Source organism: Solanum tuberosum, unplaced genomic scaffold (assembly GCF_000226075.1).
Source record: "Solanum tuberosum cultivar DM 1-3 516 R44 unplaced genomic scaffold, SolTub_3.0 scf00476, whole genome shotgun sequence".
In the NCBI taxonomy this organism is placed as follows: domain Eukaryota; kingdom Viridiplantae; phylum Streptophyta; class Magnoliopsida; order Solanales; family Solanaceae; genus Solanum; species Solanum tuberosum.
Window position 1 is genome coordinate 283,783 of NW_006239409.1, and position 14,572 is coordinate 298,354.

Below are 14,572 nucleotides of genomic sequence, written 5' to 3' on the forward strand. Positions count from 1 at the left end.
ATATATATATATACATAAAATTAATACTAAATGCGTATAACAAATACATGAAATTAATGTACTTGTATGTCACTCATGTATCTAAATGTTTAGTTTGTTGGATACGTCATATATTGATAATAGATACATCAAATTAATGAATTTATTATTTTAAGAGTAATAATTTGAAATTAATCAAATTACATTACCAAGATATCCATGTTTTTATCTTATATTAAAAATATTAATGAATTTACTATTTCAAAGAATAATAAAATGAAATTAATTATCTATGTATTTTGAAAAATCCTCAATTACTCCTCTAATTAAGGAAATAAGTTACAACCTATTAATTTAAATAAATAAATTTTTGTATCTCAATTTTAAAATTCGACAGATACATGTATCTCATGGATTCAGACTCATGTATCCTAATTATGAAATATGATAGAGGAAGTAATATTTGAAACTATTGGAAATCTTAGTTATTAAGATCTAAACTAGTGGGATTTATGTGATTTACCCTAATTAAAATGTGTGTCATTTCCAATAACAGATCTTGTCTTTTAGCCTTCAAACTGAACCACAGTTGATGTTTTTTCACGTGTGTAATGTGTTTCTATCCTTTTTTGTGATATGTCTAGTAGATCTTGAGAATATTTTGAGAAAAGAAGATAAAAAAAATTGAAAGCAAAAAATTATCTTTTTTACTTTCTTTTCTTTATTACTTAAATTTTATTTTATTAATTATATTTTACACTAATTAATTCCTAATCAATTATTAAAATTCTCTAATAATTCTATCTTCTTCGTTCCAAAATGGTAAAGAAGAAACTTTTAGCAATGCCCACCAAGAAAATTGCCCACAATCTGGGGTTGATTCGTGGAGTGGAAGAATTCTTCCATTCCAAAATGTATCCACAAGAAGGTTGCTTTAATTTCTTCCATTGATTGGCCATAAAAACTAAGTTTTCATTGTTATTTGTTGCGGCTTGTAGTTGTAAATATTTTTCAGCTTTGGACATACATTCTTTGTTATTTTTCCATGTTCTTCCTGGAGATTTCTTAATAATACTCAAAAACGTCCGCCGAAGCCCCACCAATTAAAACCTCCCAAAATTTACTCTCTTTTGAAGTAATTTATTTCTTGGTTGTTTCTTGTTATTGGTTTATTTTAAGCTTAATGGGGTGTGAAGAAGATGAGGAGGGTGGGGTGTGAAGAAGAAGAGATGCGGGGGGAGGGGTTTAAGAAATATTTTGATTCTTTTTTTTTTTTACTTTAATAATTATTTGACGCGCGTGATTTTTTTTCATTATTATTATTTTGCCATGCCAGCTTTAGGGGATAAATAAATTCATTTTTAAATAGCAGAGGTGTGTAATAGATCGTCATGATAGTTTAAACGTGTAACCGACTTTTCGATATAAGTTAAGGGGGGATCTATGCCCTTTCCCTAAAAAATATCATCACACAACTAATACAAATTGTACCCTCAAAATATAATTGCAACAAAAAATATCCTCACTACAACTTGTATTAGTTGTGTGATGATATTTTTTATTGTAATTATATTCTAATTTATGAGACCCACGCTTGATTTTTGTTAAGTGAATTGGCTATAATACATTTCATTAAAAAAATTAATATTTAAAGACCTTCATTCAGACTACAAGATCATCAACTAACATAAAAGTTAGTCTTATCATAACTAATCCTAAAACTAGCCATTTTGACTTTTATCTGAATGAAAAGGTATGATCTATCATCTATGCCAGTTTAGAAGGTTGTGCCCTGGCAAGGGTTTGGTAAATAGAGAAAACAATTTAAAACAAACAGGGAATGCACAAATTGTTCTTGGAAATCTACATATTTTACTTGTCTTGACGTTTATGATTTACCTATAATTATCTTTCTGGGCATGTCAAGAATAAAATTTTGTGTGCATACCTTAAGCAAAATGGCATCCGCACGAGGAATAAACTGAAACATGACATTTATATATTCCTATAGTACACATACAGATTTGACCATTTTCTCTTATTTTTATCTACCTATCTCTACAATTTCATCTGATTGATTAACTTAACAATGCATGTAGTTCATCAATCAATTTATTTTAATTGTTACATATGTAATATTTTAAGGAAAAACTTGAATGAGGGACCTTAGGCCAAAGAGAGGTGTAATTTTGTAGCTCATAAAGCCAGCCTCAATGAATAGCTTTTCCCATTCTTTCTCAGTTCTCTGCCTTCCAGTAGCTACAACCATCATTGCTACATCAAATATGAGCTTCACTTCAGTCATATTTGCTTCTTCTTCATCTCTATCCAATACCATGTCAATGATAAGAACCTTCCCTTTTCTTCCTTCATTTTTATCCTCGATGGCTTCTCTACATCTCTTTAGTATCTTCACACAATCCTCATCACTCCAATTATGCAACACATGCTGCAAAAAGTAACTGTGTCATGTTCAACATGAATGTTAAGGAAGTTGCAAAGGAATTTCTGAACAATCATGTCATGATATTAAAATCCAAAATCTGTTCCAGCAGTTCGTATACAAAAGCTAGAATCGTGTTACCTTAAACAAAATTGCATCAGCAGAGGGAATTGAATGAAACATGTCACCTCCTACATATTTCAAATTATGTGTGTCTGACATGTTAGCAACAACATGAGGGAGGTCCAACACAGTGCATTTTAGATGAGGAAATGCAGCTAAAATAGTGTTAGCTATAATTCCAGTGCCACCTCCAACATCAACCAAGGAATCCATGTCTTGAAAAACTTCTTTGCAGTCCTTAACAACCAAACACATCATTTGAGAATCACTAGCCATTGCTTCATTGAAAACATTGTTGAATCTTGGATTTTGGTGAAAGAATTCCCACATGGGTGCACCATGTGCTGTCTCAAACGGGGTGGTTTCATTTCCTAGAAGAAACCAATCCCCCAAAGATTGCCATGGATTCACCGAAACAGGATCAACAATTGCTCTAACATAAGGTGACAAATTTGGGATCTCACTCTTCAAAAGCAGCTTAGAAGAAGGTGTAAGAATATACCCTTGCTGATTTTCATCAAGCAATATTGTATTTGTAGTAGCAAAGAATCCAGAGTATACCAATAGGCGCATCAATCGATGAATTGCATCTGATTTTGCAGGAGGTAGTTTCAGCTCAGAAACAAGTTGAGACAGAGTCATTGGCTGCTTATGACTATGAATAACATCTGGTATGCCTAATTGAATTGCACAACCAAGAACCATGGAATTTGCAAAACTGAAGGCATGCTTGTAGATATGAGCCTGACCTTGAAACATCCATTCTTTATCAGAATCTACCTGCTCTTTTTCATCTTAAATAAATAGAGTATAAACTTTTAATTGCTACACAAAGATAGTGATGCACTTGTAGACAGGGCCGGACAAAGGGTAAAGCCAATAAGTCAACTGATTTTAATTTTGGATAGTAGTAATACACTTATAGGTTAAAATTGAGTATCTTAATTGTAGTTTAACTTGACTTTGTGTTACTTGTCATCATCCTTTGTATGATAAAGTAACACCATCCAATACCAGCAGGGACTAATTCAACTACTTCATAATTTATAGGATCTTTTTTCCTCCACTGGCTTCCTTAGATTTTGGACTGGATTCTATCTATTCATATCCTCAGCCTTTTTTCTTTGTAGTGAGAAATCAATCAACCCTTCTATCCCTATAGAGTTCAATTAACTGCTCATTACTTTGTTGGGATGGTACTTTGCATCATAAGATCTTGACTCTTCCTTTTCCTATGATTTTAGTGGACTAAGACTCAGAATATTGGTGTTTTGAGTGTATTATATGGTTTAATTGCAAAGAGTATGTCTAATTACTTGTATTGCACAATGCCTAAGTCTTCTAAGAAGAGAATTTGAAGAACGAATGCAGAATCGAATATAAGTCTTTAAAAGGAGCAACTACAACAAAATGTTTTCATTAATGCAGTTCGCAATTCGTATACACTAGAAAGCAAACTGAGAATTGATAAAATACTCGAATCTTGCAAGACGTTAGCTTTCCAGTAGAAAAAAAAAGTGATCTCAGACATGGAGGGATTTAAAGACAAACATATAGATAAAAGTATCCTAACAACTTAAGCTTTAACATACAATTCAACAGAAACAATGTTATGAATTCCAACCTCGGACAGTGCTTCCACAGTTCCACTCACACAGCCACAGAGACTAAAGGAGATTGGGTGGAAGCACAGGGAAATTGATGAAGGTGGAACACCACAAGTCTGATAGTGAAAAAACATTACAACAGCCGGTCTAATGGGTAATGTACAATGCGATGGCACTAGAGGTTCCAATAACACAAGGAGAACAAACACGAAAACAATATGAAGACATAACGGACGTGGAATGTATACCAGCACTTCACAGCCACTGCTCTTTAAAGCTAACATTACACCCCTTGGAATTGGCTCGTCTCAATGAAATTGTAGCATTGTCTACCGATAGAGGGGAATCAAGGTTAGGATATAATGAATTCCAAGCTTCCTGACCTGCAGATGGACATTTTAGGATCCCTTTTAGAGGCCTTTTTGACAAATAGGCTGCCTCCTTGGAATCATTTTTTGCAAAAAAGACTAAAACATCCTCATTGGAATCATCAATTGCGCTAATCTCTTTAGCCTTGCCATAAGCAGAACCATCTCCCGACTTATCCTCACTAACTTTGACTAGGAAAAGATCCTCACCCGAACCAAATTCACCACCACTTATACGGGGAGAGGCACCATCATCTAAGTTACATTTACTACCTTTGCCTTGCACACGATCATCAACCATGACGTCTTTTTTATCACCCCAAAAGCCAGCAGAATCATCACAGAAGGTAAATTCTGCAATTTTGGCTTGTTGTAAGTCATTACCGTTTGTACCTTCTTTATGTTTGCTTACAGTTGTGTCAACAAGATATTCTTCTTCCTCTGATGATGTTCGAACAAGAACATCTGTACCTCTTCGCAATGAAGGTTTCTTGTCTCCCTTTTTCCCTTTAGGCAATTTGAACCATCCTTCACTCAACAAAGGCAGAGAAGATAGATTCTTCAGAAATGATGGCTTCTTTGGAGCATCTGACAACTTTTTCTTATCAGGTGTAGTCAATAATGACATGGCAATTACATTGGATATGAAAAGCTGACAGATAGCGCATTTGATTTGCTCATGTCTCTCAAAGGATGAAGCCTCAGTGAGACCTATCATTCTCTTGATCCCAAGAACTTTGCGCGCCAACTCTCCTAGTTCACACTGCTTATATTTGGGATTCTTGAAATACTTGGTGGCAATATAGCCAATGTCTACTTTATCTTTAGTCAAACCTAATTCCTCAAATGGGAATAAATCTTTCTTTTCTGGGATTCCAAAACCAACAAAACGGATCCTCTCATCCGTAAGAAATTTTAGGACAGGATCAGGTAGTTGTTCCCCAGAATGAAATCTGAGGATCAGACAACCTACTCCAAAACACAATAGAACCAAAATTATGGTGGGATCACGAGGGTGGCGCATGACATCAAGGCCAACAACAGGTGGACGAACCCAAACCTTACCTTCTGGAAAAAGAAAATCAATTGCACATAAAGATTCAAACTCTTTGGCCTTATAGGTAATGCCCTCTAATTTAACCTCAAACCTATTAGTTCTCAAATATACCGTGCCAGCCATAGTTTGGTTTGATAAATGAGACGATCCTAGTACTGTTGGATTGGCATGACTATATATAGAAAAGATTAGCAAAAGGATGAGTGTTCCATAGCATATACTATAGAAGGAACAGCTCCCCAAAGAAAATGAGATTTGAACCAATATTGCTGGGTAACCAAGGCCAGAGACAGGCAAGAGGTACATCAAAATGTCACAAAAATGATATTCAAAACTACAAGAGAATAAAGGGGATAAAAGGAAGAGTGATTAATGGATAATCATTAAAATTGGATGGTTCTGCAAAAATATATGACACTTGTAAGGCAGGCTTTGTGTTAGGCAGTTATCAATACATTACCTCCACAAAATCCTAGTCTTTCACACCATGGCAGATAATGATATCAACACTTGAAAACATTTTGCATCTATCCTCAACTCGAGTCTTCAGATACTATCTGTTCCACCAATCCTGACTTTAAGGAGAACAATTAGTGATTCACTTTAATGTCAAAATGCAGGTTTACTATTTCCATTTTCTACATTTTCAGCTCACATATCATTGTTTCCAAAATGTCTTCTAGATAGATTGAGAAATCAAAGTTTGGATTAATATCTGATAATATAACATTCATTTATAACATAGAAACACTATGGTCTATGGACATCTATAGAAAGAATAACATTTGTCCCCCATGATTTATAAACAAAAATTGGGCAGCAATTATTCCAATAAATACAAGAACAATGAAAAGAATGACAATTCAATAATTAATACTGATATGAAAAGAGCATTCAAAAGGACACCATATTTGATAATTCATTAGAATACTTTCATTTCAACTACATCTCCAGAATCGAGTAAATTCTGAATCAAAATACACTGGAAACTCTAAACAACAATCTACCATTGATTCTTTTTTTCCAACTAATAGCTACCATGAATTCACATTTATGCCCTCTCACCCCTAATTCTCCTAGCAAGTTGGATATCCTTAGGCATGATAGTAACCCTCTTAGCATGAATGGCACACAAGTTAGTGTCTTCAAACAAACCAACAAGGTAAGCTTCAGCAGCTTCCTGGAGTGCAGCAACAGCTGAACTCTGGAAACGGAGATCAGTCTTGAAATCCTGAGCAATCTCACGAACCAAACGCTGGAATGGGAGTTTACGGATCAAAAGCTCAGTTGACTTCTGGTACTTACGGATCTCCCGAAGAGCCACAGTTCCTGGCCTGAATCTGTGAGGCTTCTTCACTCCTCCGGTGGCCGGAGCTGACTTTCTGGCAGCTTTGGTCGCCAATTGCTTCCTCGGAGCTTTTCCTCCAGTGGATTTTCGGGCGGTTTGCTTGGTACGAGCCATTTGGGAATTAGGGTTTAGAAGATTCGGTGGAACGAGTTAGAAGGTTTTAAGAAGTTCTTGAGATTTTGAATGTGATGGTAATGGAAGAAGAGAGGAAGGAGAATTTAAAGAAATTTGAGGGAAGGAGGAGGAGTGATCTTGACCGTTGATGAATTGAAATTGAATGGATGGACCAGATTTGGGGATTGTTTGGTGTAATGGATCGATGACGTGGAGGAGTCAAAAGTGATCTTGTGCGTTGGTTACAAAGTGAATGGGTGCACAATCTACGGTTGTGATTGGTTTATAGCATGCTTAAGTTGCGGATCGATGACATGGACAGTTTTGTGCTTTGTGAATAGGTGGGGTAATCAGGCACGTCAATTCCATTTACATCTACGGTTCACATTTCCCAAGGGTTTTTGGCACGGATGATAAACATAAAATGTGCATGATGTGATTCCAGCGCAAATTAGGATTTGATTTTTCACAAGTAATGTTTAAAACTGGCATAAAAACTACTTATGGCTTGATAATAAATTAGATTTCAAATATAAAACTATATATATATATATACATATATAGTTTCTGTGTGAATTATCTTTTCGCTTCCTCTGGTTCACCCTAGGACATACAAAAGCTTTGTCTCCAACTTTGTAGGATACCTAGCTCTTTATTCTTAAGTGATTAATTGAAGGTTCTTCATCTATGTTACTTAAATTGGAATCTGGATAAATTAATCACTCAAAAAAAAGAGCTAGGCATTATGAAAAGTTGGAGTTGAAGCCTCTGTGTGTCTCGAAGTAAACCCTAAATTCAGAGTTTGCAGTCTACTGTAACAAAAATAAATTGATCTGGAGGTAATCGGAAAACGTATCGCAGAGGCAAAAGGATCGCCTTATGAGACCACTCAAGGCTTTGTGGTGGAAGAATATTTTACACGAGTTAGATATAGATTAAGATTATGTACTAACAATATATGAATCAACAAATCAAAAAATGTAGTTAGAATAAACAATCTATATTCATAAGTTTTTTTTTTTTTCAAAATATGTTAGCATTTTATTCATCTTCAACTCCGATACATATGATTTGAGGTAGCTGCTCGACTAGAAATTTTCCTTTCTAATGAAATTTGGCATAGCCTACCTAGATAAATTCGAGATAGGTAAATACATACCTATATTATGTTGATGTGTAATGTCAAGTTTGTATTGTTACTTCATGTGTGAGCCCAATATCCTTACAAAAGTAGTTCAAACATGCAAATTTCATACTTCAAAGAGTCAAAATAGTACATTTTAATTAATTAAAAATTAAATATATTATATTATATATCATAACGATCAAAATCAATTTTGTTTAATAACCAAAAATCTAAAAGTGAATGATAATAGTAACTTAATAGTAAAAAGGTCAAAGATACCGATTGAGAATATATGTAAAATTGAATAACTTTATACTATGTTTGAATGAGATAAAATCATGACTTGCCTTATTTCGATCTCATATTAAGCGTGAGACAACAATAATCTTTTTATTTAACTAATCTTAAAATAATTAATCTCGAGATAATTTGTTCGGTGTCAAAAAAGGGCCATAGAACGGAAAGACAATTTTAACCCTTATTCCATGGAATTTATCATTTCCAAACACCCCCAAATCTTTGATTTCGAATTTTTCTGCCATCCACCAATCATCATCGGAGAGAAGTCAACGAATCACACACCGTAATAATATTGATTATTGATTATCTGCCGTCAAACATGTTCACAATTTTATAGGAGTTTGTATTCAGGCAGACATTCTAGCTTCCATGAAAGAACCTTCACTTTAACCCCACACGCATTTTAGCTTATTCCCCAAGAAATCAGCCCTTTCTCAACTGGTCAACTTACAATTTCATGAATCTTTACATATATAACTACTTGTAGAAACACACACATGGAACGTCTTTGCATATACAATCCTCTTTAACGTTGATTGATTTCCTTTTAGAATTTACCCAGATCGAGAAATTGTTGACACAGTAATGGTTCTGCCACTATTGAAGCTTGGGACACTTGCATTGAAAACACTGAGCAAACCCATTGGCAGTAGGCTTAAGCAACAAGCTGGGTTGCACCCAAAGTTTCGTAATTTCATTGTCAGCATGGCCCAGGTAATACCCGATTATATTGGAAATGATATCCTCTTTATAGGGCATGAATTTGATCAAATCTCCTTTTTGGTATAGCTAATTAGAATGAAGAGGGCATAAATTGTGCATTTCTTCTGTCCCTCCACCTCTAAAAGAATGATTGGGTTAGGAGTAGGACTAGGACTAGCAAAGTTTCTAACTTTATGTATATGAGGAGTGAGGACTTCATATTTTGTATAGAATTGGTGACCACATAGGGCATTGATTCCAATTCCGTAATAAAAGCTCTTAGTCCGTTTCAGCAAAATAGGGTTGTCCTTGTTGCTGTTTATCACATTACCAGAATCTAATTGGGGCTATGCAAATGGATAGACCAATGATTGTAGTATAAATCAGTTAGTGCTGGGAGAAAAGAGTTTGATGTATGCCTAATATTATGTGGTTGGTTTTAGACTTAAGGAGTAAAGAGTTTAATTGACAAGAGCATAAGTTTATGTCATGTGACCGACCTGCAATTTTACAATTTTGTTACTGTTAGTTAGTTATAGTCTCACATCCAGTTCAGTTAGTTATGAGTTATTGAAAGAGCATAAGTAGCACAGTTGCATAATTCCTCATTCAGAAAACAAAATGCAATGAAAACCATTATACATATGCCAATTTATTTCATATGGGAAGATTGGTTATCATTTTTGTTTTTGGTTATAACTTGGGAGAATTGTGCTTTGTTCTTTAGCACTTGTAGTTCTGAATTGAGGGACTGGTAAGATTTACTTAGGTGATTGGATGATTCTAATGGTCACATCTTACAATACCTGATACGAGTGGCTGGTGTTCCTGTTGAGGAGTTTTAATGCAGTTTGACTTTGTCATCTCTAAATAGCTGATTGTTGCATTTGCTTCCTTACTTTTAATAAGTACATGCACTTTTCTTGCTCTCTAGTTCTTTTAACCCTTAATAATGCAATGCAAGAAATGTTGTTGCATTCCTCTAAGCATTTCACTTTATTACACCTCAGTGCATTATTTCAGCTATTTATGCTTTGTTTGTAGATGCAAATACCATCTTTCAAAAACTTTTTCCTTCATATGTTAATCTCTTGAATTCAATTAGCATTTCAAATTTCATCTGTTTGAACACATCCGTTGTTGGAAGCAGGCAAACCACCGGATCACAACAACAATGCAGAGGCGGTTATATGGTCATGCAACCAATGTAGAGATACGGCCTTTGGATGAAGAAAAAGCTGTTCAAGCTGCTGTTGATCTTCTGGGGGAGGCTTTTGTCTTTTCGGTATTGCCTATTTTCCCACTTGACTCTGTAATGACATGTCTAGATAGTTATCTAAGCTTCCTCTGTTTGTTAACTGATACATATCATTATTGTTTAGATAAGATCATACAGGAGCGGAGTTAGGTGGGAGTTCATGGGTCAGACAAACCCAGTAGCTTTTTTGTAGACCCGAAATTTGTACTAGAAAATTAAGTAATAACTTGTGAACACCTAATAAAACTAATTGACAACTCAATGGTAAGGAAGGAGAAGGAAATTTAGAACCCCAAACTCTTAATACGGGCTCCGCCTCTGAGAGCATACACTTCGCTAACTACTCTAGGTTTGAATTCTAGTGAATTTAAAACATGATATTCACTCTGACTGCAGTATCGATGTAGTCGTGCTACCTTTGTCACCCAGACTAGCAGTGGCAATTTCTAATGATCCACATAGCCCTTGAAATCTTGGGCATTAAAGTCTCTTTGCATCAATATGTGGGAATAAGTCTGATTCAACATGTCCACTGAATCCTTCTCTGTTCAACTGCCTTGTGATTTCTTTTCCCAGGAAGAGTTTGAAACACAAAACTTAGAGCTCTGAAAATTGTATACATGGAAGTCTCATACCTACCATCTCGAGATACACTGTATTAGAAGGCCTAACCTCTTGTTCCTTACAATTCTGATTTCACACTATTGGATTGTCAAAAATAATACTGCCTGCTGAAGACTTCTATATTTTCTCTTTTAGTTTCTGAAATATTAGAGCAAAAAGATTTCAAGTATAATTTTAACCAACATTTTACACTGACTGCACTTTCTGGTTGTGCTACAAAATCTTGAACCAAGTTTGTGTGGTGAGTTCCCTTTCAGCTATATTGGATGTGTTAGACTTGATCTCTTGGGTTCTAGTGCTAATCTCCTTCTCTTCAAGTTATCATGGGTTGCTAAGTAAGGAAAAGGGAAGTACCAAGAGTTACACTTGAACTCCTAGACTCTAGTGCTTATCTGTGTTTTTTTTTGAAGTATCCTTTGTTGCTAAGGAAGGGAAAGGAATGTGCTGATGATAATTATTTACACTTTATGTGTGGTTAGTCAGCAAGCAATGAAAAACTCTCTTACATGAAAGACTTAACTTGAAGTTAAGTCCTAGAAAAATATTTTGAAAACTTGCACCCAAAGGGTAGCGGCTGCTGGTTTCCTTGTCATAAAAAAAATATATATATATTTTGAAAACTTGAAAGCAAATAGTTTGTGTTTTAAAAATCCATTTCCTTTCACATAAACAAATGCAAGGACATGATTTTTGTTTTCCTTTTCTTTAGTTCACTTCAAAATTCTCAAGAAATATATTTTCAGGCAACTTTCTTGACATCCCAACACGCGAGAAGTCAATCTTTTCCTTTTAATTACTGCTTATTCTAAATTTTTAAGAGTGGTCAATGCAATATTTAGATCGTACTGAACACTACTTATTATGTTGAAGACATCCCTAATATCTCTCTTTCAGATAAATATACCTAAAACATCACTGTGACTTGCAACTTATAAGCTAACCCGACAAGGAATTTCGCTACCTTAGGACAGTTATAGTTATAGTTACAGTCACCGTTCACGGGGGACTTCAGTTGCTGGCTCCCCTGTCATCACGTCACCAACTTCCTTGACCTTCCGGATGTCTTTAGAGTTTAGTAGGAAGTGTACGGTTTTCACTGTTTATATGAGATAGATTCTTAATGGAGCCATCTGTCAATAGCCAAGGTAAGTATCCTTCTGTAGGTGTAAATATGCATTATACACTTCTTCTGCATTTGTCATCCACCTCTGTTGACTTCTCAAGTCTTTGGATCACTAACAGTCACCAGCTGCCACATGAACTCATACCCTTTTCTTACTTCCATCTTTTCTTATTATGTCTATGATTTCATGTCTCAGGCTTACAGGATTGAGTCAGCATCTTCAATTGGAACCACTCTAATCTTCTCTCTCTGCTTAGTTAAATCTTCCCCTTCATAAAAGTGTAAAAAAAAAAATCCGCTTCATATAACATATAAGTGACATGATTTGATCACTGGAAGTCTATTATTCTTGCGCAAAATCGGAAGCTTTACTTTAGCATTTCATAATCGTACACAGTATGAATTAGAATGAGTGGTCACCAGTTGCTTTATCCAACAACAACATACCCAGTGTAATCCCACAGGTGGTGGGATCCGGGGAGGATTGAGTGTACTCAGACCTTACTCCTACCTCGTGGAGGTAGAGAGGTTGTATCTGAAAGACCCTCGACTCAAGTAACGTATACCAAAACTGTCTGAAAAGAAAAATTCAAAAATAAAGAGGACATAGCAAACAATAGGGAAAACATTACATAGCATTCAGAAAACAAGGAACAGTAATAACAACCAAATAATGTGATAACCGAAGCATAGGAAACAACATGTAGTAACAAAAATAATCTGTTATCACATTATTTGGTTGTTATTTTGTTTGTGAATTTCTTGTGAGTGACACAGTAATGAATCATGAATAATGCAGCATGGGAGGCATCATTATATTTGGTTGAATCTGTCAATAATGGTGGTCAGTTTGGAGTGATGCAATAACACTCGACTTTGGTATCTTGCATCTAGCACCTTTATGTTGTCTAATTTTGTGCTTTGGCTACTTTCTTGAATTGCTGAAATAGGTTGCAGTTGCTGCACTTTACTTTGAGGTGCAAAGAAGTTCTCGATCAGAAGCGAAAAAGGAGGAACTTCGTAGACAAGATCTGGAGGTAGTCTCTCAAAATCTTCGGTTACTTGTTTGGTCTTGACAAACTCTTTTGTATCACCCAAAACCAAAAACACTGAACATTCCTAAAAGTATATGTGTTGTTCCTGTGATGTTATCTCAGTAAACATCTACCTTTGCATCTCTTTCTCAAGTTTATGGTTACAAATTATGATTGTTAAGAGCTAACTCTTGAGGTTGAGTTGACAAGGTCCATTTTTTTAAGTATCATCATCACTCATCATCATCATCATCACCATCACTCATCATCATCATCATCACCACCACTCATCATCATCAGTTGACAAGGTCCATTTTTTAAGTATCATCATCACTCATCATCATCATCTTCATCTTCTTTGAATTTTCTGTCTAAAACAATCCTTTCCTGTTCTATTACATCATGAGTTGAGATCAAAAACATCTATTAGCTATTATAATGAACTGAAATTCATCCTTCTTGAAATTTGTTTGAGCTATATTTGAGATCCTCATTCGTTTTCTCAGCAAATGAGGGAAAGAGATGATGCATTGTCACGAGAGGTGGAGAGCCTGAAAAGCAAAATTCAAGAGCTTGAACAGTTGGCAAGGGGACGAGGACTAGCTGGAGTGTTCAATTTCAGACCTTCTCAAGTCGAAGAAGGCAAAGTACCAACACTAGCATGATCTATTGTGTGATGTTTTGGCAGCAAAATGATCAGATATTTTCTCATTCTTTGGAGCCAAGAATCATACGCCTTCTGTAAACCAGAAGCCTAGGCTCCTTGCTGAAAATGAAGTTGAATCTTATGAAAATTTCCATTGATGTTATCAATATTGTGAGTTCCATTGCCTGAGTTTTTTGCTGTGTCCTCCTTTGATTTATGGCACTATACTGATTTTACTTATGTCTAACACCACATGCTTTCAAGAGACTTGTGTACTTAGCAGTTAGCATCATAGGGTGCTAAATTGTGAAATGTTGGATTTGGAGATTTTTTTTCAGCCATGTTCTAATGTTCAATACTGGTGAGGTGACATTTTGACCAGATGCTCCTTACCTGCAAAAAATTTATGTAATACAAATATAACACCAATATTTATACTTTAGCACATTTCAATCCCATCCTATATGAATGGGAGGCATCATGAATTGACTACAGCCCATAGGGAATCTTGAAGATGGATAGTGGGGTGTGATGCCTTCCTTGCCTTGTTGTTTCTCTCTTTTTACTTACCCACCAAAAGGGACCTTTTTGCTGATGGATCTGGATTTTGCTCACAAAAAGCTTCTACTCCCTCTGTCCCTAATTACTTGTCTACTTTTGAATTGACACACCTATTAAGAAAGTAATTATCGATATAGCGAGTTTACCATTTTAATCCTA

At 35.3% G+C, this 14,572-nt stretch overlaps 3 protein-coding genes across 3 annotated transcripts; 1 reads left to right on the forward strand and 2 right to left on the reverse strand.

The window, feature by feature from the left end:
* Positions 1-2,114: 2,114 nt before the first annotated feature.
* On the reverse strand, positions 2,115-3,877 carry LOC102587683 (trans-resveratrol di-O-methyltransferase-like). The gene is made up of 2 exons (XM_015303893.1): positions 2,564-3,877; positions 2,115-2,428 (listed from the first exon to the last, which is right to left on the reverse strand). The coding sequence occupies exons 1-2, from the start codon at positions 3,302-3,304 to the stop codon at positions 2,120-2,122; spliced, it is 1,050 nt and encodes a 349-aa protein (XP_015159379.1). The 5' UTR covers positions 3,305-3,877; the 3' UTR covers positions 2,115-2,119.
* A 2,610-nt stretch (positions 3,878-6,487) lies between these two features.
* On the reverse strand, positions 6,488-7,112 carry LOC102584150 (histone H3.2). Its single transcript, XM_006364257.1, has one exon. It carries the CDS (start codon positions 7,037-7,039, stop codon positions 6,629-6,631), a length of 411 nt encoding a protein of 136 aa, XP_006364319.1. The 5' UTR covers positions 7,040-7,112; the 3' UTR covers positions 6,488-6,628.
* A 1,590-nt stretch (positions 7,113-8,702) lies between these two features.
* Positions 8,703-14,294, forward strand: LOC102584488 (OPA3-like protein). Its single transcript, XM_006364258.2, has 4 exons — positions 8,703-9,179; positions 10,318-10,452; positions 13,123-13,209; positions 13,713-14,294. Exons 1-4 carry the CDS (start codon positions 9,051-9,053, stop codon positions 13,869-13,871), a joined length of 510 nt encoding a protein of 169 aa, XP_006364320.1. The 5' UTR covers positions 8,703-9,050; the 3' UTR covers positions 13,872-14,294.
* Positions 14,295-14,572: the final 278 nt, after the last annotated feature.

Coding starts and splice junctions, on each gene's coding strand:
- LOC102584488 (XM_006364258.2), top strand. CDS start 9,051: ATGGTTCTGCCACTATTGAAGCTTGGGACACTTGCATTGAAAACACTG. Junction 10,453..13,122: donor GGGAGGCTTTTGTCTTTTCG/GTATTGCCTATT, acceptor TTGCTGAAATAG/GTTGCAGTTGCTGCACTTTA. Junction 13,210..13,712: donor TTCGTAGACAAGATCTGGAG/GTAGTCTCTCAA, acceptor TCGTTTTCTCAG/CAAATGAGGGAAAGAGATGA.
- LOC102587683 (XM_015303893.1), bottom strand. CDS start 3,304: ATGTTTCAAGGTCAGGCTCATATCTACAAGCATGCCTTCAGTTTTGCA. Junction 2,429..2,563: donor CTGATGCAATTTTGTTTAAG/GTAACACGATTC, acceptor TACTTTTTGCAG/CATGTGTTGCATAATTGGAG.
- LOC102584150 (XM_006364257.1), bottom strand. CDS start 7,039: ATGGCTCGTACCAAGCAAACCGCCCGAAAATCCACTGGAGGAAAAGCT.